A 23,613-nucleotide genomic window follows, 5' to 3' on the forward strand; every position below is an offset into this window, starting at 1 on the left:
TTGGCTAAATTGTATATATGAACAGTATTGAGCAACAATTTTACTTCAGATTATCTTTTTCCATCTATGGATATTCCCAGTCATCCTTTTTCCATATAGCTTCAGATCATGTAAAGGAGATAGGATAACTTAACAGCTGTTTTTGATGTTTGATAGCCATGGTCTAACTCAGAGATGGCGAACCTTTTTTGGCTTGCGTGCCAAAAGCGGGGAGAGCGTAGGGTGATCATGCGCGTGCCACATCCATAATGCTTTGGCACGACCCCAGTGCAATGCACGCACGACCAACGCCCCCCCCCCATTTTTGGCGTGCTTTTTTCGCCCTCCCCATGCTCCAGAGACTTTATAGGAGTATGGGGCAGGCAAAAACAGCCTCCCCGCCCTCCCCCCCCCCCGGGAGGCCATCCGGAGGCTTCAGGAGCTTCCCTGAAGCCTCCAGAGCGCGAAAAACCGGCCCTATGGGCAAACCGGAAGTTTGGGGATGAACTTCCAGTTTGCTCGTAGGGCCCATTTTAGCCCTCCAGAGCCTTCAGGAGGCTTCCCTGAAGGCTCCAGAGGGCAAAAAACAACTGTACAAGCAAACTGGAAATGACTTCCGGTTTATCCGTAGAGCCATTTTTTGTCCTCCAGAGCCTTCAGGGGCCTTCAGGAGGCTTCCTTGAAGGCTCCGGAGGGCTAAAACCAGCCCTACGAACAAATCAGAAGTAGGGTGAAAAATGGCCTCAAAAGAAGGCCAAATTCAGCTGGCCAGCGCCCCCATCTAGGTTTGAGTGTATGGTGTGTTTTTTAAATCTGTTTTCGTCTGTCTGTCTCTCTCTCTCTCTCTCTCTCTCTCTCTCTCTCTCTCTCTCTCTCTCTCTCTCTCTCTCTCTCTCTCTCTATCTATCTATCTATCTATATGTGTGTGTTTTATTTGTGCTGATAAAATATATATATTTTACTCTTGTATTTGTAAGCCGTCCGGAGTCTTACAGGATTGGGCGGCATATAAATTTATTAAATTACAATTACAATTTAATTACATGCACGCTGCCCAGCTGACAGGGCAATGCCTTGCGTGCCTTGACAAATGGCTCCACGTGCCATAGGTTCGCCATCATGGGTCTAACTTGTTCAGTATTGTTGACAGAGGAATCATGCAATGACACACAGTAGTGGTGATAGTGAGTCTCCTTGTGGGGTTCCTGATATTTACCACTCCCAGTGTATTACCATTGACCAATACTGTGATGTTGATTCTTGCACAAATCTTCCAGTGTTTCTACTGAATGTTATTATTTGTAGGCATTTATACAATCATGTGGCAGGAATTTGAGTTCTTCTTCTTCTTCTGCCATATCTGTCATCGGATGTTGGCGATCATGTTGGCAATCCTATTTTTGTCAACAGCCGCATGAAAAAGTGCTGCTGAGTTTTGTGCAAACCAGCCCCTTAGATTTTGAGGCCATGATGTTCTTCTTCTGCCTGGACCTTGTTTGCCTTCAATTTTTCCTTGGAGAATTAGGTGAAGGATGCCATATTTTTCTCGGTGTCGCATCACATGTCCTGAATATTCTAACTTTTGCTTTTAATGGCTTTGATGATTTCCCTTTGCTTTCCCAGATGGCTTATCACCTCCTCATTTGTAATTTTGTCAACCAGCTTATACATAATAGCCATCTGTAAATTCACATTCAAGTTTCTTCAAGTGGTTTTCTGTCAGAGAACAACTCTCTACTCCGTAGAGCATGATAGAAAAGATGTAACATCCGACAAGCCTGATTTTCAGTCTTAGGCTTATGTCATGACTGCAGAAGACCTTTTTCATTTTGAAGAATGCTATTCAAGCTTTGTCTATCCTTGTCTTTACTCCACTGATCACGTCCCAGCTTTCATGTAAATTAAAACTGAGGTGCGTGATCCTTTCAACTTTTTCTAGTGGTATTCCTTCTGAATTTATCAGTGGTAAATTAATGGGCTGTTTGCTGATGACCATGATGTTGGTTTTTGAGGTGTTAAGCTTCAAGTCGTATTTTTCAGATATTTCTGAGACTGTTGATGAGGAGCTGAAGGTCTTCATGCTTACTGGCAAGCAGAACTGCATCATCAACTTATCTTAAATTATTGATCTGAACACCGTTTACTTTGAGGCCAGCATCAATGTTTTCCAGTGTTTCATTGACAATTGACTCAGAGAAGGAACTTGAATGCCTTCTTGTAATCAATCCAAGCTATATTTTAATTGGGCTTCAGTTTTCATGTCCAAGGGAGTCCTAGAACTCATAGTCCCCTGATTTCTAGGTCAGTTCTATAAGCTACACTAAGCTGTCTTATGTAGTTAATAAAGTAATGTGTTTTGTTTTTTCCTTAACAGAATGAATGTTCTGACTGTACAAATCAGCACATTGAAAGCTTGCTCTGCACACCTATAAAAAATGGAAAGAAGAATAAAGTGATAGGTATAACATTTTGAAGTTTTCAATTATGCTTCAATTTGTGCACTTAGGTGGGATTTTATTGCCACTGGAAATTGAGAGAAAAAAGGCAATGTGTGAAGTTTCTAAGATCATTCTTCATCAACAACCTATCCTTGTACATAGCCACATGCAATGAAAACAACTGAATTTAGTGGTAAGGTGTCATAAGGACACTGACCTAAAATAGGTATTTTTGGAAAACAAGTGTCTAAATATAAATGTACTCTTCCAAATGAGATGCTTTGGATCAGGGAATTTGGGGCGACAGAAGAACGTCCTGGTTTGTGTAGAATTATGAAACAAACAATAGTAGTTTTCCTATAGGAAAAAATACTTCATTTTCTGCAAAGTGGAGCACCTAAAGTTAGCTGATGATGTTGGCTCAGTACAATTCCACCTGAGCAGTGGTTTCTGAAATTTAGAATGGTGTGGGCTGTGGCTTGGACCACTATCCTCTATGCCAACAATAAGGTTGGATTCAGAGAATCCTGAGTAGATGGAAAATAGTCACTAACACTATTCTAGAACTTAAAAGGTCATAGACCACTATTATCGATAAGATCAATTTATTGTACTATTAATAAACTTTATTTTAAAGAAGAAAACAACATGGTTGGACTTTTGTTTCACTTGTCCCATATTATGTGCTGCCTTAAAGTGCAATCAGTTCTTCTTTAATAAATTTTCTTATGAAAATGAAAGACATCTTCGGATCAAATATGCTTCTTTTATTGTTGTAAATCAGTGCTTTGTAGTGAAGCACTGTCATTTTTAAAAATAAAAATTTGTATTGTTCTGGTATCTTACAGATATTAAGCCACATACTTACAGTGGCAAGATTTACCCAGCTGTTTCTGAGAAACATTCAAGCAATGCTAGATAGCTGGTTTTTAATGCCCCAACCTCTCAGGGGTTTAGTTAGGCAGTTAAGGCTTAGATGCTTTGGGTCAGGGTGAACAAAGCTCCCCCTTGTAGAATACAATTAATTTTACTTCTGAATACCATTTAATTATTTTGTTTTAGTGGTATGTATGGTTTTCCTTTTGTATAATGATTTGTACATTCCCCAGAGTCACATTGCTTGAGTTACATGGTCATATAAATATTCTAAATAAATAAGCAATAAGTTTTGAACATGTAAAAATTAGCATGCATATAAGATTAGCATGAACAAAAATAAAATTAGCATAAATGGTCACTTGGTGATCCTATCTTATTCTCAACATCTTTGATGCCAGTAAAGTAATTAAAGTCTTGGACTAGGATTGAGGCTATCCAGATTCCAGTCCAGTGTCATTTATCAAAAATCACTGGATGACTTTGGATCAGTTATTCTTCTACGACTGGTATCATAGGTTGGTTCTGGGATAAAGGGAAGCCAGATCTCATATAAACACCTTGAAGTTATTGAAGGAAAAGAATAATATTAAATAAGCAAGAAAGCACTTGATATTTTAAATTTTAATTATTAAATCTTCTAATTTCAATAGCAGTTTTTTTCACTATTTGTATTTTGCCACTTGGTTTGTTTCTATGGGATGCTCATAACTGACTTTCATGAGTGTGTACATGTACTTTCATTAGTAGTGTCTTTTGGGTCAGTGACTCACTGATGATATGGACAATTTCAGCCACTTTCTTAACAAAATACTTTTAAACAGGACTTAAATTGAAAGGTGGTCAGTGATCTGTGATGAGTTCATGTATTCTTAGTTAAGCTACAATGCTATAGATTCTATAGATCTGTTGTACTTCTACATAATAGAGTTTCCAAAATAGATTCCTAAATGAAGAGAAGTGCTACGTTAAGCACTCACTGTGAATGATGCCAAGAGACTTTCTTGAATGTAGCAGATAATTGGCCAGTTAATAAACTACTGATATTTTTTCTGTAGTTAAAATGCAGATTAATATGCAGATAATTTGCAATTTCCAAATAAGAATGCACAAGCCCTGGGTGTGCTTACCTCATATTCATTACAACATTTTGGCACGGTTATAAACATTTAATGAGTTTGTAAAGGACAAATTGTCTTTAGGGATTTCATCAAACTAAAGGTCTATTAATAGCAAAAGCCAAGAAGAAAATTAAGACTTGGGAGGGGTAGATATTATAATGTTCAGTTTGATGTTTTGTTTACAACAACCCCCTATGCCTATATAAGGAGAAGGAAGCACTCAAATGAAGCTAGCTAATTTTTTTTTGAAGTATGTAAACCCATGAAGTATGTAAATATAGGAAGATTCAAAACTAAATTTCTACTTCCACATAACCTGAATTAATGTTCTTTAAAATGTTGTGGCTGACTAGCATAATAAGTAATTTTTGTTTGAATCCATAGACCATTTAAAAGTTTAAATGATAGATTTCTAATTATTCTTTCTGAGGAAAAAATACATTTTTAATATAAATGAGAGACTGTTACTGTTTTAACCATTCAGTTGTGTCTGGCTCTTGGTGACTTTATAGGCAAATGCTCTCCATGCTGCCCTATTAAGCATAGCTTCTTTTGGTTAAATGTATGATTAATGCTAACCAATTGCCTGCTTTTTCAAGGGTATCTTTTTGTTGTTGTTTCTTATTATGACTCAGGAGTTTGTCAACTTGCAAACAAGATGGAAGAAAATTCGGGCAAAATAAAAGCTTTCAATAGAAATGATGAACAGTTTTTGGAAGCTTTTGTTATCTTCTGTGGCTTAGGGATCCAAAACACTCAGATGTATGAAGCTGTGGAAAGAGCCATGGCAAAGCAAATGGTGACATTAGAGGTAAGAATAAATCAAGGCAGCCTTAATGTACTTTATTGGAATCCTTGCTAACTTTAAAGCAAGCCTCAGCTACCACCTAAGGCTCTCTCATATTGACTATGCTTCTGTATTTCCATGTGCTTGCACACACTTGTGGATTATCACTCTAATGGGAACCAGAAGCAAACTACTGACTTCCTTAAATAAATTGCATGTTGGCAAGTGTGACCAATGTAGGTGGTTTGTGTTCTTGCATTAAAAAAGACATGATTGTGTCACTGGAACATCTCTTTACTGTCTTTGGTTTCCTATGATGATTTTGGTCCATCCCTTCAAAGAAGTCAGACCTAGGATAACAAGAAGGTTACTGTGGGGTTCTTCTACACTACAGTATTTCATCATATTCATATTAAGGATGGGTGTCATCTTGCCTAGCCTTTTAATTTCCATTAAGTATAATGCACATGCTACCAAAAAAAAAACAAGAAATCCTGATGTGCTCTTCATATCCTCCAAAATAACCTGAGAAATCAGATAATCTGGACCAGACATGTCAAACACATGGCCCACGGGCCAGATTTGGCCCACAGTAGGCTCAGAGTTGTCCTGTGGGGCCATCCCAGAGATGGTGAGAGACTGGTCCATGCCACCCATGCCCACCCCAGCCACACTCACCCAGTCGGCCACAAAGAATAGGCCAGCCCCCCAAAGGCAAACAAAATTCTGATACATCCTGCAATGGGATCGAGTTTGACACCCCTGCTCTAGACGTTGGCTATCTTTGCATCAATCTAGTAAAAAAAGTACAGTATTTCTAAAATTCAGATCCTATAATTGGTTCTGAAGGGAAAACTTACATGCAAAACTGCATTTAATGCTATAATTTAATGCTATAATTCAATGCAATCTGATAGCATTGAATTACAGCATTCTTGTGCAAAATTGTGTGAAAATTACTTGACCTTGAAATATCTTGAGTGTATTGTGCTCTATCTATTCAGATGGTTTAACATTTAAGGAAAAATATATCCTTATGAAAAAAAAATGTGCTATAGATTGAGATTATAATTTCAGTTGCATAAAATGCCAGTTAAATACAAATCCAACTCAAAAAGTAAAATTCTTCTCTCCTTCACTCACAGCTCTAAATAATTCTCATTTTGTTCAGTAAATTAAAAATATTTTCTCTTACACAGGCAAAACTTCTGCCAAGATTTTCCTAAGACAGAATTTCTTTTATGCCCTGCCTTATGGAACCCTTGGAGAAAGCTAATTTATTATGACAACTTTGTTCGGATTATAATTATAGCTATGTTGTCAGCTATTTGTCATTCATATAGGTACATGGAAAATTTTCAGCTGTTTTTCATAAAAGAAAAAGTCTTCGTGAATTCTTTGCTAATTTAAAGCAGTGTTGTGCCTTCCCCCCCTGTGGCTGTATGCTAGTAGAGTCCAGTAATATGATCATACTGTTATCCATCTAAAATTAATATCTGGGAGAAAAACCCCCAAGCAGAATATTTATTTTAATTTAGTAAAGAAATATTTAAATATTTACTACTTCACTGCTATGCATTTAAAATTAATTATATTTTCATTATTAGTCAACATGAAAGATACAAAATGATTACATTTCCAAATTCTTGTCATTAATGAATTGTCCTCAAAGTATTGCCATGACTTCAGAGGTAATGCTAGTAATTAACAAGATGCTTTAAGAATTACCATTAAGAACACAATGTTCTCTCCCAGCATGAATTATCCTTCTCTAACTTACTTAAACCATTACTTAAACTGCATCTGAATCAAATAAATTCTAGAAATTATTAGTTTGCAAAATCACATTAACTGTTTCTTTCAAACAATTGTTAAGAAATATCCATTTAACATTAACCACAGAGGGCAGAAGAGATAGTTTAGTGAAGTGATTAAAGGTACTAGACTAGAAACAGGGAAAATTCATTGAAGTCCTGCTTTAAGTTAAAAAAAAACCACACACATCTTTTGTGGTTCAGGGGTGGTTTTCACTTAGCTTCCCTACCGGTTTGCAAATATGTGTGCAAGCGCACTCGCTTTGCTCACGCATGCCATGTCCATGCATGCGCTCAGTCTTCTGGGCATGCGCTTTGCTCAAAAAACGTCCCTAAAAAAGACAAAATAGAGCCTGGGTAGGTGGGACCACCCGCTATTTCTGCTGCCAGTTTGGTTGAACTGGTCCAATCCAGTAGAATACCACCTCTGGGCCAGTTACTCTTGAAAAAGTTGTGCTTTTGGAGTGAAGATGTCTATCTACCATAGTTTGTAAAGATCAGTGGTTTATCTTACTCCCTTAACTTTGGTTTACACCGACTCATTATTGATAGAGTGCTTTAGATTTTTAGTATTGCAGAAAGATTAGTGTCTTTTCTTTCCTTTTCCTGTAAGGTGCTGTCCTACCATGCATCAGCTGCTGCAGAAGAAACCAGGGAGCTTCAAGTAACAGCGGTAATGTCATTTTCTTTTTTTCTCCAGTATATCTAGTCTATACGTACTGAAGATGCCTGGAATGGAGTGCATGATGTTTTTAAAACATATGTCAAACTTTTCAGGCACTTATAAATTATTCTTGCTTTTGGCTTGAAGATTCAAGATGAAGATATCTTAAAGTAGTTGGCTTTGTTAAAATTACAGTAATTTGAGCTAGGTTCAAGACAAGTTAACGCTGCCTTTGTGCATGCTCTTTTGACTCTGGAAGCTATATTCAGTCATCAACCGATTGGCAATTTAGTCTGTCTTTCTATGAATGTAGCTATCTCCTTTTAAAACTGCATCAGAACAAATTCCCAGGTTAAACTATACCATAGAAGAAAATACATTCATTTATTGCTCCTATATTTTTAAAAGTTTCAGAAGATGATCCTAAGCCCTTTTTTTCCTTGTAACAAACTGCTTCAGATCTATTCTAATGTGAAAATCCCTGCCCAATTTTACAACTTTAAAAAGAAAACAAGAAGGAAATTGGGAGCATACTTCAGATCTGATTAGCACCAGGTGAAGTAATATTTATCCCCTTGTCCTTTGCTAGGTGTAATAGCAGCTAAATTTCAAAAGAATCAGGATTAGTGTTCAGATCCAGGTCTCCCTCCAGTTAACTCCAGCTCAGGGATTAAAAAATAGATTTTTTTTAATGATATAGTAGTTTTCTATAAATGCAGGGAGGAGCAGAAAACCTTCCTTCCCTCCCTCCCTCTCAGGTTTCTTGATCTAGGAACATATTGTGAAGGTTGGAAAATCAACATTTTCTAGCAGAAACGTATTTTCAGAGGGACACTCTAAATTTATAACCATGGCAGATGCAGATGCAACTTTGCTCACTAGGAAGCCATTGCATGAGAAAAGCCTACCTCAAATTTCCATTAAAATGCATTTGACATTAACTTGAACTCAAATGTTCCCATTTTCACTGGATAACAACAATATTTGGGTGTCGGGGCTGTATTTTAAAACATAGTACCATACAATATATCTTCAATTAGGTAAAATCATTAAAACAGCATTTTGAGTATACTACTTTTGTGTGAACTATGGTATATCTGTTATATTTTAGTTTATTTTAAAAGTTCTGCAATATGCCAAAGAGGTCCATCCAGCCTACTGCTAGCCATAAGTCTTGCCAATTTTTTTGAGTCTCAGCATTTGTCCAACCAGGTCATGCGCTATCCTCAAACTGCAATGGATTGGTTTTTTTTGGGGGGGGGGTGAACTGTAAGGTATATTTGTTGCTCTACCTGACGAAGAAATAGGAAGCAAAGTTAGAACAAAGTTAGAACAAAAAAGGGATATTGTGAGTGGAAGTGTATGAATTAAATTCAACACTCTTATATTTCTTTTCTTAAATATTTAATTTGTTTTACTTAATATTTCATATTTCTTTTTTGTACTTCGAATAATGTTGTTTAAACCCAAAAAGAATAGAGTAATAGGTATGATATGTATAAACATACATAAAGCTGTAAAGTACTTATAAATATATGCAGTGGTGGATTAAGTCTCACTGGTGTCCTAGGCACTGTCAAGCCTTGGTGCCCCTCCTCCTGTGTACATACTGTACAAATCTTCATTGGTTTTTTTTCTTTCTCAACTTTGTGGTGCCCCCTTTGGGCCTGGTGCCCTAAGCATGTGCTTAGTCTGCTTAATGGTTAATACACCATTGAATATATGCCCCGGTCGCAATAGAGGATCTGGGTAACTTGCCTGAGTTAAAAGCATAACAAATAAAACAACTAAGGGCAAATTATATAAACACTAGACCAAGAACCTGAGACCCACCACAGCATGTTCCCCTTACATCATTTCATTTCTGGATAGTTTCATTCAACATTGTTCCCGCAACATTCCCAATGCCCAGGGAGGAAAAAAACAGACTTTCAGTTCCTAAAAAAGCAGATACAATTGGAGACAGCCAGTCTGACAAATAATCTAGCATTTTGCCAGGGCTTTATAGAAAATAATTGACACTTCAAATAATTAACACAGAGAAGCCAACGGAGAGCCACTGTTTGCAAAGTAGTGGTGTTAAATGGACATATTAGAATGCACCCGTTAATATCCATGTATTGTGGACGAGCATCTTCAAGGTCAGCCCTGTGTAGAAGGCATTCCTCTGCACTAATGTACCTAATGTATTTAGTATACTTAAGCACTTAAATTATTTACCTCTTTAAACTTTTTTGGTGCTTTGAAGTTCTGAAGACCCTAGAGCAGGGGTGTCAAATCAAGGTTTGTGGGCTGGATTCGGCTTGCGGGATGCTTAGGAAACAGCAAAGGACTGATCCACAATGCCTTTGCAACTGAAAATGGAATTTGGGAGGGTTGCGGGCGGCCCCCCTCAAGCTCCATTTTTGCTGGCAGAGGCATGCAGGAGGCTGAAAACAGGGCCCGGGGGACCACATGCACCCCCCCCATGCTCCATTATCATTGGCAGAGGGCTAGCAAAACAAAACAAAAGGAGAAATGTTTCCCCTTTTGCATTTGAGCATCCAAGAATGGACAAGAAAGGAGAAAGGGAAAGAGGAAAGACAAAGAAAAATAAGAAGAGATGGGAAGAGAGCAAAGAAAAATAAGAGAGCAAGGAAAAATAAGGAAAGAGGGGAAGCAAGAAGAAAGGAGAATGAAGAGGGAGGAGGGAAGGAAGGAAGGAAGGATATTATAATGAGAGGAAGGGAGAGTCTGAGGGAATTCCTGCCTTAGTACTTCGCCACCACAGGTGCCCCTGACATGAGTGATGTTGAGCTGGCCACACCTTCTCTGGCCCCCTGATGTCAAACACAACCTTGATGCAGCCCTCAGTGAAATTGAGTTTGACACCCCTGCCCTAGAGGAATCCTTCATGGAAAAGTTATAAGAAAAAATACCAACATCACAGTATGTTTACTAACTTAATTTGGAAAGACAAAGCCTGTTTGATTTACCTCATCTTCAGAGGACCCTCTATCATCTGTCATATATCAATCCTATTAGTTATTATTAAAGCAATAAAGGGTTTTAAAAACCCTTTTAAAATTGCATTTACTGATAGCATGAAATGTCTGTAAATCAAATTCATTTCATGTTTATAGGGTTTTTTCCCCCTTTTTTGCAAGAGAAATTAGAATATCTATATACAAACACGATAGACATTGAAAGTTAGGTAGCTATCAAGTTCACGAGTGAGTTTTTTCATTTTGTTAATAGTGAAGAATTCTGGCATTAAATTTTCTCATGTTATTGCTTAGTTAAATTTGGGAACAAATATTTACTTTTCAGGTACATAAAACTTTGCCTGAGATCTCTGACTTTTAACCAGCATGTTTTAAATATATAACTTTGAGTACAGATTCAATAAAAAACATTAGTCATCTAGTTTATAAAAGAACATTTTTGTATAAGTATTTTTAACCAAGGGCTTTAGATATGTTAACCAGATAATGTGCCCCCTTTTGAAACATGCACTTTTCTACACCATAAGTATATAGCTAAAATTGCACATGTGTTGGGGGCAGATTGTAATCTATACAAATTACTTTGGGACAACAATGACCTAGATGACTGAGAATCTCCATAGACATGAGAGGAACAGCTCTCTCCTGTGGTTGTTCAGAAGTAAATCCTAATTTATAAGTAGAAAAGCTAGGTTGATTTCCTTTTTGTCAACACATACCTTACTTTCTGGGTTGGAGATCACAATTTGTCTTCTGCTAAAATGGTGCTAGAGCCAAAATGGGCTTTTGTGGTAAGTAACTAAATAATAACACACACACACACACCTCTAAATTTGACTTCTGACTAGGAATGTTTTCAATAAATCTAGATGAATTACATCCGGTCACATGGTGCTTTGGTTTATTTATTTAGTATCTTGAAAGACAACATTTTTCATTACTGTTCTTGTTTGTTTCAAGGCTGCTGTTGTACCGTCTGCACAATCTCTCAGGCTCACTGACTTTTACTTCAGTGACTTTGAGCTGTCAGACATGGAGACTTCTCTGTGCACAATCCGGATGTTTACTGACCTTAACCTTGTACAAAATTTCCAAATAAAACACGAGGTGAGGCCACAAATATGACCATATATGTAGCCAATTATTCTGCAATACAATGTTCTTTAGTGTGCACATGTTTGTGTATATATATGTGTGTGTGCTGTATGTATATGACCGGATATTAAATTGAATAGTACTTTTTAAATCATCCATGAGGTCATGGGAAAAAATGCATTATCTGTGAAAAAATATTTTCTGTCCTTTTCATGCAAATAAGCTTCAGAGGAAGTGGAGTTTGCTAAGCTTGCTTACCATTATTACCATATTTCCCACATCCTTGTCTCCATCTACAGAAGAGAATTTTCTCTACCATTAAATTCTCCGTGCAATTTTTTAAAAATTCTGATTGTCCAGAATTCTATAATCTTGGGAAATCTGAATTGTGTCCTGCTAAGGAATTCCTGCTTTAAATGGTACCTGAATATAGAGTTAAGTATATTGTATAATGCCTGGTGAACAGATTGCAGTGAGGTATTTCCATTTTTCTATTTTAAAAATTGTCAAGTCTTTAACATATGGTGGAAAAACAAATTAGCAATTGATATCAAAGCACTTTTCCAGAATAAGCCTCCTTGCAATTAGGTAGGCCCTTGTAAAGGAATATAAGCTTTAATCAGCCTACAGTTTCTTAGACATTCACTTTTTTTAATCTTTGGATAAATATGTACATAAAGAAGGAATTTCTTATCACTTTCAAACAAAGCATTGGAGTTTTCTTCAAATAAACTAAAACCCTGTAGAATCAGCATACTTGATCAATAAGGTTGTTCTCACAACGCCTTATGTTAGTCTGTTCTTGAGATTATCAGCTCCCATATAAACCTGAGAAATAACATGCTTGGTTTAAGAAGTTGCATGTAGGTATTGCATTCATATCACCATGTATCCTAAAGCCCCTTCCATTTTACTTCCTTAATTTCAACTTTTGTAAGTTAAAATATACTTTTATAATTCAGTTCCATAAAGTGTGTATAAAAGCTAGATGTGAAATTTGTTGAAGTTTTAATATTTTAGCTTTGGGGTTTTTTTAATCTAAAAATGATGGTGTTTATTCTGTACTATACTTTTAACTCAACAATACTATTTTTGAAAGGTCCTTTGCAGATGGATTTTAAGTGTGAGGAAAAATTATCGGAAAAATGTTGCTTATCACAACTGGAGACATGCTTTTAATACAGCCCAATGCATGTTTGCTGCTTTAAAGACAGGAAAAATTCAGGTATGTTTGGATAACCTTATTTATATTAGACTGTTTTTAAAATCTTAACTAGACATTGCAACACGTTATGTTGAAACTTTACAAATAGCTAGTTCATAGGCTGTTAAATCTTCATGTAAAGTATTCCTGAGCTACATTACTAAAAGAAGAAAATATTTCATAAGATTTATAGCCTATGCTGTGTTGATAACATTATTTTGATAGCTAAAAATGCAAATGATCTGCAAGCTCTAGTAATGAAAATCAAGAAGCATGGTGAAAAAAATGAGACCAAAATTAAGAACAAACCTTTGGCAACAGATATAGCAACCATCTTAGAAATTATAGCGAAGATATGGAGGTGGTGGATAGCTTCTGCCTTTTAGGATCAAACGTAACAGTAAAGGAATCAGAAGTCCAAAATATTTGTCAGAATAGCACTTGGTAGGGTAGCTTGATTGGAATTTAACATGAAAAACATCATACACACTGGACACATTATGCAAAGATCTAGTTCTCTATTATGGACCACTCTAGAGAATGCTGGGAAAGGCCAAAGGAAAGAGACAAAGAGAATGACCAGCAGCACAAAGAATGGACTCAAATACATTCCTGATGGCTGCACCATTGGAAAGCCTGAAGAACATAATTAGGGCCAGGTCATTCTGGAGAAAATCTGCATATGTGATCAACATTAATCCAGTTGTCATTTAATCACTCAATCTATTCCTATAAGCACTGATAGTGATATCTCTGACTAGGGTTTTTTGCAGCCCTTCTACTTTAACTACAAATATGCCATTACAAAGTCATTGATCTGCCTGTTAGGAGACACCACTCTCTAAGTCACATGTTGACAACTTTTTGGTAACCAGGTTCTAAAACTTCTAAGATGGTCAATCTAGGGTCATCCATCTAAGCAAAACCCAGACTCTTTCCCCCCCTGAATTTTTGAGGAGTGAGAAGCTTATTGTTTCTATTTTATGGTTTCTTTGATTCCTATAAACTCATGATTGAGACACCAGTGAATTACCCAGCCACAATGTCTTCTATAATTCTTTGTCAGTTGGCCTTGCTTTTTGAAAACATCAAGGCCTTCTCTTGCCTTTATATTATTTTTCCAAAATAGTTTAGATCAGTGGTTCTCAACCTTCCCAATGCCGCAACCCTTTAATACAGTTCCTCATGTTGTGGTGACCTCCAACCATAAAACTGGTGTCTCGGTTCCTAAGACTATTGAAAATATGTGTTTTCCAATGGTCTTAGGCGACACCTGTGAAAGGGTCATTCGACCCCCAAAGGGGTCCCACCCCACAGGTTGAAAACCACTGGTTTAGATTATCAGTGCTTTCAAAAAGCAGCCTGGTTTTACTGTATCTAATACTGTGTGATTTGTTCTTCTCGCTGTCCAAGCAACTCTCAGTCATTTCCTCCAGCACTACAGTTCAAAGGTTTTGTAGAGTTGAAATTAGTTTTCCTTTATTTATTTTCATCAATGTAAACATACTTAGGACTTACAAAAATTGCCTCAAAATGGGAGGTAGCTATGCTGCAGTTTTTCAATAGTTGCCATGAAACTCCATGCTGCCAGTTCATGTTACCCTGAAGGCTTTAGATTGCCTGTTTAAAATGTGTAAATTTGTCTTTAGGTTCCAGATGGTTACTATGATATCTCTTGCTTTATTCTAAAAATATTAGATATTTACATTGCATGTGGAATGCTGTTCAGCTTGTGATTAAGCAAACAAGTAGAAATCCTCATGCAGAGAATATAACTCAACTCTTCATGGAATTAGAAACCTGTGGAACAAGTACACATTAAGAGATCCTAAAGCAAATCAAAGTTCTCTATTAGTCAAATTCTGGAAACTATGCTGTTTGGATTTTGCTGTACTGCAAATTTGGCCCAGGTGACTTTGGGCCTAGGTTTGCATAATTAAGAGTAGAAAATGAACATGGTATGACAAACTATTGCTTTGCATAGTTTATTTTAAAAATTATTGGTTGGATTTGTAGCAAATAACAAAATTTTATACCATACAAAATTGGATAATTATTATTTAGGGGCCAAATATATCTATTCAGAATTCTGTGTTATTTGTAATGCACATTTAAGATTAATTTTACTCAACCAAAATAGCTAGCCATATATATATATATATATCTTATTTATTTTCAGTTTAGGAGCGAGTGTCAAAATGTATAGATATGAAACAGCCAAAGGAAGAAAGAAAGAAAAAAATACCATGTCAAGTATTTTTGCAAATATAGTAATTTATCTCTCCTTCATGTTGTACAGAACCAACTTACTGATGTTGAGGTACTTTCTTTGCTGATTGCAGCTCTGAGCCATGATTTAGATCACAGGGGGGTGAATAATTCTTACATACAGAGGTGAGTAAATGGCAGGTAAAAGGAAAGAATATTGCAGGTTGATGTTTCTATTTTTCATTTTGAATTAACATTTCAGCCATAATATTTACAAAAGTTTTAGCTAGAGAGATTGTGGAACCTTCTCTCAGAGTGTTCAGGAATTCTGAGTATGTATTTGTCAAGGTTGCTTTAAACCAAAAGCAGGAAAAGTTTTGGTGTCCAAGAGCCAGGTTTTGGGTTATGAGAACTGCAATTATTTTGGGCTATAGCAGAAGAATTATGCAAAGTAGATGTGATGATAGATCATGTAAAGCATTAGGGGTTCCTATAGTTGGAACAAGAGTTTTTGGAGGTTTTATGTTTTGGATGTGTGGGTTGTTCTTTACTTTTTAAAAACAAATAAAAATACAAAAAATATACATAACAACAAATCTTGGTATTTTTTCCACAAGCCATTTGATAGCAATATCTTGGTGGCACAAAGGGAAAGAAGAATCAAACTAAGTAGACTTCTCAGTGGTTTCCAGTACAATTCCTCCCTTCAGGAATCCTTCCAATGGGACAATTGGTTATATTGAATCTGAGGCAAGAGAAAGGAAAGAAACCAGCCTATGGGCTTCAGGAGGTCTTTTGACTCCCTTCATCTTTTTCCACAGTCAATTGGTGGCAATTGGTCTCAGATGGGATAGGGCGGGTAACTATTAGTAAAGTTCAGTGACAATTGCTTTTGTTTTGGTCATAAAATAATATCTTCTAAAATATTATACCTTTATAGATTATTATTAAGGGACACGGTGGCTCAGTGGCTAAGACACTAAGCTTGTCGATCAGAAAGGTTGATGGTTTGAATCCCTAGTGCTGCGTAACGGAGTGAGCTCCCGTTACTTGTCCCAGCTTCTGCCAACCTAGCAGTTGGAAAGCATGTAAAAATGCAAGTAGAAAAATAGGAACCACCCTTGGTGGGAAGGTAACCGCTTTCTGTGCACCTTCGGCGTTTAGTCATGACCACGTAGATGTCTTCAGACAGCGTTGGCTCTTTGGCTCTGAAACTAGTCATTGAGGACTAGCACATATGTGTGAGGGGAACCTTTACCTTTATCTTATGGATTATTATAACAATATGTTCTCTCCCTCCCCCTTCCTATGCACATACATACATAATGGCCAATATTAATAGTATGCCTTTTAGAATTTTCTGTAAAAATGAAGTATTATTGTTCTGTCCCAAGCCTCTACAATATATATGGAGGCAGACTTGGCTGTCTGCCCCAACTAAGGAGGGAGATAAGCAATCCCTTGGCTGGGAGCCCAGAAAGCTATCTCTATGAAACAAGGCTTGAACTCACGAAATTCTACCAATCTTTCTCTACGGCTGGATCAGTAAATTGTTGTTTCCTGAAAAATTCCCCTCCTGTCGCCCCACCTATAAGCTCTCCGGGAGGGGCCAAACAGTAGCCACCTGTTCCTATTTCCTTCTGTGACCCTTTTTCCAAAGCTGCTCCCTCCTCCTCGCAGCCCAATGCATACATATCTCCGGGACAGCCTCCCTCTGTTCTTCCTCACTGCTCCCTGACTCAGATGCCACCTGATGGCCAACAGGCCTCTCCAGTTCTTGCTGTGACTCCAAACACTCCCCGGAGTCTTCCTCAGCCTCCAGGGCAATCCCATAGTGTTCATCGCTGTCAGATTCCACTAACAGCTCAGCCGGCCGCTGTTGGGCCACAACAATAATGATAGAAAGAACACTAATCACTGTATGAGGGAAAAAGTTTCATCCTATTTCTCTGTCTCTGTTCCTCTTTCATGGGTATCTTTCAAGGTTAGGAAAGCTTTCTATTTAGGAAAATGTTTGGAAGTTTGCAAGACATATTATCTTTTTATAGCATTTTATTTTTAAAAAACATAATGAATATGTTGTAAAAATGTTTCCAGGGATATTTTTAAAGGCCCCAGATTAGTACAAATAAATCAAAATAAAGATCAGTGTCTTTATGGGAACCAGAAAACTGAGGTTACTTGCCTCAAAATTATTTTCTTAGAAATATTTTTTTATAAAAAAGTGAAAGCAAAGTAGAGTGCTAACTTACAATAAAACTTTATAATAAAGAAATCTGGAATGGATTTTTATTTGAAATATCTATGTATTTGTAGATATAAGGTTCTCCTCTTCTCCCAATCCCATTTCTAAGAAAATCGAGTAGATAAGAATGAGTTTGCCATAGTCCTTTCTGTTTGACTTCCTCCAGATGTATCGGGATATCTCCCAGAATTTCATCTATCAGCAATAGAAATTCATGAGAGTTGTTGTCTTAATGCATTCAGAGAGCATTGTAGACAGATTTATTGGATCATATCTCAATGTACTTCTTGCCAAGGAGTTAATAAACTACAGAGATCTGTCAAAAATCCCTGATAGGATTGCAAAAAAACCCCTGATGGATAAGAACTATGAACATCTTTATATCATGGACCTTTTCTAATAATAAAAACATAGTTATGTGTTGTGGCCCAGCAGGAGCCGTTGGAGCTGTCACCAGACTCCGACAGCGAGGGGCCCTATGAGTCGGCTTTGGAGGATGTGGAGGACCCTGGACAGGGTTCTGACTCCGAGCAGGGCTCAGAGAGGCTGGTTGGCCACCAGGAGGCCTGAGCCTTGGACCAGTGGGGAGGAGACAAGGGAGTGTGATCCTGATGTCATGTATTGGAGCAGTGGGGAGGAGACAAGGGAGTTGGTCCTGGATGCCCGGCAACGGAGAGCTAATAGGCGTAAGGAACAGTTACGCAGTTACAGGAGATAATTGCACTCAGCTGGTGGTAATTAGGCTTCTCTCAAGGAATGATTGTGCACACGCTCGTTGCAGGAGTCAACATATTTACTAGAGCTGGAGAACTCTCGTGGCTAGCTTGGCAGGCTGGATTGCTGCCAAGGTTAGTCTGTGCTGGATTGCTGCCAAGGTCTGGACTGTGCTGGATTGCTGCAAAGGCCTGGTCTGTGCTGGATTGCTGGCAAGGTCTTGTCTGTGTGTTAATAAATCCTTGAAGTATCTTTGTCTAGGCGTGCTTTGGTGTAGGACGAGGGGGGTCAGAACAGTTATGAATATGAAGCTATTCTAGAGCATTATTTATGCAGACTTATCCTATGTATTCCCCTTTCTGTTCATATATATGGGGATTTTATCAGCCTTGTTAGGCAATGTAGAATACAGGATGGTTTTTTTCTTCTCAGCCAGGTCAAATAAGGGAAAAGTAATATCGTAGCATATCTTATTACTTGTCCAACTTTTTATACTTGGATACTTTTCATTTGTGCAACACACAATCACCCTTCATTTCCTTTCCCCTCTCTTCTCTCACTGTGATGTTCAAATTAATTGGAGACTGAATCTTGAAGGATTCTGTATTCTAAAAAGTATATTTTAGACTTCATTTTCCTAGTCATCTGTTTAGTTACAGAATTGTCATTTTACATGTGTATGTATCTCAGGATGAATAAGATTTTGTTTTCTTTCAGCCACATTCCATAATTATTATAAATGGTAGTGGTGGCGATGTTATTTTCTATATCCTTAGCTTTGTAAAGCTATTGTGCATCTGTAGTTAATTCCTTTTGATAATTCTATGTGGCCTGTTTTTTTTTCCAGAAGCGAGCACCCTCTTGCACAGCTTTATTGCCACTCAATAATGGAACATCATCATTTTGATCAGTGCCTGATGATCCTAAACACACCGGTAAATGGTAGTTGTGTTTACAAGAAAAGCATGTCCAATTTAGTCTTTGAACAATTTCCAGTAGTATCTTCCAATCCTATTCTAAGCTGTGCTACTGAGCTTTTCCAATGCTGCCTGATAAGCTTGTTAATATTTTGATAACACACACTAACTTGACCCTAATGAAAAAAGAAAAAAATGCTTAAGAATTCTGCTTAATCTTTCTAAGGAACCTTAAGCACTCTTGGTATTAGCAAGATTTCCAACCTTGTGGAAGCAGTGAGCTAAAGGCAAGACTTGTGCATCATTTTTTTATTCTCTCTAGTGAACTTTGATAATGACCAAACAAGAAGTTAAAAAATACTTTCAGCTCAGTATTAAACTCTTATTCCTTCTGTTACTTTTGTTTCCATGTTTTTATCAGTTGAAAATTCTCTTAATTTCACTTACAAGCTTAAAGACAGATATCTGGAAAAAGATGTTTATACATAAGCTAAAAGGTTACACACATTGCAAAATGACAGTGAAATTATATCAGCAGAACATATTTAAATAATGCATCTTTGTTCGTGAAGCTGTGCCAGGTTCTGCAGGAATTTGGAACAGCATAAAGATTTGGTAGAGCACAAAGAGACAATTAATGTCAGCCAAATTCTATTCCTTGTAATTGAACTGTGCATTTTCTCTGCTAACTTCTGTACAGGAATAAGGTAGGGCAATGAAATATGAATATTTAATAACAGGGGTGGGTTCCTGCCAGTTCTAACCTCTTCTATAGAAGAGGATCCACAAATCTACTGTGCCGTTTAGAACTGGTTCCAGCTCCCTCCCCCCGCCTGACCGCACCATACTTGCCCCACCTGCCGTTCACTGATTGGCTGGCTCACCAATTGCCCCGCCTGCCTCGAAGAGTCCTATCTATACCTTAAAGTCTTAAAGCTATCAAGTTTGAACATCCCTGGGGTTTTTTTTCTAAAGGTTAGGGGTGCAAGGGTCTTGTAACTTGACAGCTTTAAGACTTGCACACTTCAATGCCAGAATTCCTGAGTCAACATGACTGGAGGAGGAATTCTGGGAGTTGAAGTCCACAAGTCTTAAAGCTGTCAAGTTTGAATACCCCTGGGATTTTTTTTCTAAATGGTTAGGGGTGCAAGGGTCTTGTAACTTGACAGCTTTAAGACTTGCATGCTTCAAATGCCAGAGTTTCTGAGCCAACATTTTGGTTGATAAGAAAGAGCAGTATTAAGTGAGTTTCTCCACATTTTACAAGTTGGCCACGGCCACCCAGTCACATTACTGCCAAGCCACTCCCACCCGGTCACATGGCCAACAAGCCACTCCCACCCAGTCACATGGTTGGCAAGCCACTCCCACAAAGCAGGTCATACCTACAGAAGAGGTTCTAAAAAAATTTGAAACCCACCACTGAGGTATAGGTGTACATAAAGTTCTGTTTCATCTTCTCCACTTCTATTTTTGGCAGAAGAAAGTGGTAGCTGGAATAATTTCATCTTTTTTTCTCAGAAAATTTACAACAGTGTGTGTGTGTTATTGTTGATACTGCATGTGTCAGTGTCAGCAGTGTGCACAAAAATATAGATTAAAAAAAGCTTTTTTTAGGGATTGGTGAGGAAAACTCAGTAGTAGCTGCTTACATTTTTTCAGCTGAATAGTTCAAAAAAAATTAAAAAAAATATTTTCTTAGGGTCTTTACCTAGTTATGTTTTCTTCTTTCTCAATTTTAATAACTGGGTTTTAAAAAATTCAATATTTTTGCTTTCAGTGTAGAAGAAAATAATGTAGTATGTAGAATTTAACAAGATTCTGTTAAAGTTACTGTATCCTTATAGTCAATGCATTCTTGTCGTAAATGTTCCATTGTTTTCTTTTGGACCAAGGGCAATCAGATTCTCAGTGGTCTTTCTGTTGAAGAATACAAGGCAACATTGAAAATCATCAAGCAAGCTATTCTTGCCACAGATTTAGCACTATACATAAAGTAAGTTGCAGTTATGGTATTACAATTAGACTTTCTGGTTGGATATGTAGTTTTTTTCCTCTCTTTTTTAAGAATGTAAAATTGTACTAATTTTCCTTTTCAGGCATTTAATAATTTTTATTTAAATTTTGTATGCTTTTCAGAAGAAGAGGAGAGTTTTTTGACCTCCTGCGGAATAATCAGTTTAACCTACAAGACCTTTATCAAAAGGAATTATTTTTGTAAGTTTTTTAAAGAACATTATTGTCGTCTAGTTTGATTTTTTTTCCTTTAGTCAGCAATGATTGGCTTGCTTTCATTGGGTGATTGGGCTGGACAGAATAAAAATTACATGAATATGGGTGAATTATTTGCTTCTAATTATTTGGTAAGGTTTCATATTATTTGCTAAACAAGATTATTTCCCAACATGATTTGACAAAACACCATATTGTTCTTTGAGTGAAAGTCTATTGTTTAAAAGCACTAATCTGTTAAAATTGGTTTTCTTAGCTTTCAGAAAAAAAAATTTTTTGCTTTGCATCAGAGTAGTTAGTTTACATTTATAACAGGAAGTTAGTCCTTCAGCAAGAATCAAAGATTCATTATGGATATAGGAGATTTTTGCTTTACAGTACACTGTATATAAAAACCGGGGATGGTTTCTATGCTCTTATATGTGTGGCCTGATGGGAGCTGTGACCTTCTCAGTTAGTACTGACCGATCAACATACCAGGAGCTTTTGCAACATATTATCTTGCTTGTTAATACTGGTGATAAATGAATGACTGAGCTGTCACAAATAGCCATTGAGGATAAAGATCTGGCCACAGGCTAAGTCTGTAAATTGTATAGAACACTGAACCTGAGTGTTTCCTCAAGTTTTTTTCTTTTTTAATGGGACAAAGTTTTATAGCAGCCCAGCATTGGTAGCAGCAGTTATTCTTAATTGTATAAGTCATCAAAAGGGAAAGAATTTTGCTTTTCATGAATTATATGAGACAGATAAGCAAAGAAATGTGTGATCTACAGTGACATATAATTATGTAAATCGGGGACTGTAATGGTCTGGGCTAGATGTAGAACATTCATGAATGCTTTAAGCATGGACTATGTTATGGAGAAAGTTTCCAGCTATGTTCCTAAGAACAAGTCCCCTATGAATCCAGTCACCTCTCGCTGCATGCTGGCTGGGGAAATCTGGGAGTTGAAGCCTAAGGTGGAGAATCACTCACTATGCTCTTCAAATATGAACTAGGGATGGCCACTTAACACAGCAATCTATGATAGTGAGAGAGAAAGAAAATACATTGTAGGAAAAATGAAATAGGACTTTGAAAAAGAACTACCGTATATACTCGAGTATAGGCCGACCCGAATATAAGCCGAGGCACCTAATTTTACCACAAAAAACTGGAAAAGTTATTGACTCGAGTATAAGCCTAGGGTGGGAAATGCAGCAGCTACCGGTAAATTTCAAAAATAAAAATAGATACCAATAATGTTTTTGAATATTTATTTCAAAGAAAAACAGTAAACTAGCGGTGTATTCAATGAAATACTTCACTCACCTCATGATGCTGATGTCCCGCTGTGATGATGATGTCCCGTGCAGCCACGGGAGCGATGTCCCGCCTCCTATGACACACGGCACAGTGATTCCTATCATTGGATCACTGTACCAGAGGAGGTGGGACATCGCTATGTGGCTGCTTGCCATAACAAGGAGGAGGTGGGACATCGTTGCAGAGCGGCAGGAGGGGGAGGAAGGGGAATCGTAAGACAGCCCTGCATTACATTAGAACGTGAGGAGGGGGGATGGTGCAGTGCGCGCTGCGCGGCAAACTGACACAGAGGGAGGGGAAACTCACAGGGGCACTGGGCCATTCACGAGTGTCACCCAGCGGCATGGCCCCGCCCCTTTTTCTCCTCCATTTCGGGCAAATTTTTCACTGACTCGAGTATAAGCCGAGGCGGCTTTTTTCAGCCCAAAAAGTGGGCTGAAAAACTAGGCTTATACTCGAGTATATACAGTATGCCCTCCTTTTAATATTATAAGTCCCACCATAATACATATTATCATTTGCAGCCATTCAAGTCATAAGCGTGTATGTTTCCAAAGTTTTGTTTTATTTTTTCAATGAAATTTAGGGTATCACAAATATCCTTATTTTTCTACAGAAGTGGAAATGCTTTTCAAAATATATACTGTAAAAGCATGGCTTTGTGGTTTTTATAGGGCAATGCTGATGACTGCATGTGACTTATCGGCAATAACAAAACCATGGCCAGTTCAGCAGCGGGTAAGTATCTACCAAAAGCCTGATCAGATTCCTTATTTCCCTGAACATACTGTTCCTGCTATTTCTCCCATCTGAACCCACTGTGCATTTGGCAGAGATATTAATTGCTGCCTAGCAAATTATTGTACAAACTGACATTGCAATGAAATGTGACGCATTAAAATCAGGGTAAAAATTCTTAGAAAGGCAGCATTAAAAATATTGCATAATTTCTCTCTTTCTCTTTTTTTCTCTCCTCCCCCTTTCCCTCCTCTCTCTTTTTATTTATAATATGCCCATTTGTTTTAG

The 23,613-nt window shown here is 37.4% G+C and overlaps 1 protein-coding gene across 8 annotated transcripts in view; it reads left to right on the forward strand.

The window, feature by feature from the left end:
• Positions 1-23,613, forward strand: part of PDE5A (phosphodiesterase 5A) — a 108,783-nt gene that overhangs the window by 78,347 nt on the left and 6,823 nt on the right. For 6 of the 8 annotated variants that reach the window (XM_087724445.1, XM_087724444.1, XM_014073443.2 and 3 more), the window contains 10 exons: positions 2,354-2,438; positions 5,050-5,225; positions 7,629-7,688; positions 11,624-11,770; positions 12,858-12,983; positions 15,262-15,356; positions 18,977-19,064; positions 20,942-21,042; positions 21,186-21,263; positions 23,262-23,325. In XM_087724445.1, coding sequence (XP_087580571.1) covers positions 2,354-2,438; positions 5,050-5,225; positions 7,629-7,688; positions 11,624-11,770; positions 12,858-12,983; positions 15,262-15,356; positions 18,977-19,064; positions 20,942-21,042; positions 21,186-21,263; positions 23,262-23,325 — 1,020 coding nt within the window. The remainder of the gene's footprint in view (positions 1-2,353; positions 2,439-5,049; positions 5,226-7,628; positions 7,689-11,623; positions 11,771-12,857; positions 12,984-15,261; positions 15,357-18,976; positions 19,065-20,941; positions 21,043-21,185; positions 21,264-23,261; positions 23,326-23,613) is intronic. The other 2 variants (XM_087724442.1, XM_014073447.2) reach the window with 2 other exon arrangements.

Source organism: Thamnophis sirtalis, unplaced genomic scaffold (assembly GCF_051295495.1).
Source record: "Thamnophis sirtalis isolate CommonGarterSnake01/CBP01778 unplaced genomic scaffold, rThaSir2_p1.2 scaffold_10, whole genome shotgun sequence".
Taxonomy (NCBI): domain Eukaryota; kingdom Metazoa; phylum Chordata; class Lepidosauria; order Squamata; family Natricidae; genus Thamnophis; species Thamnophis sirtalis.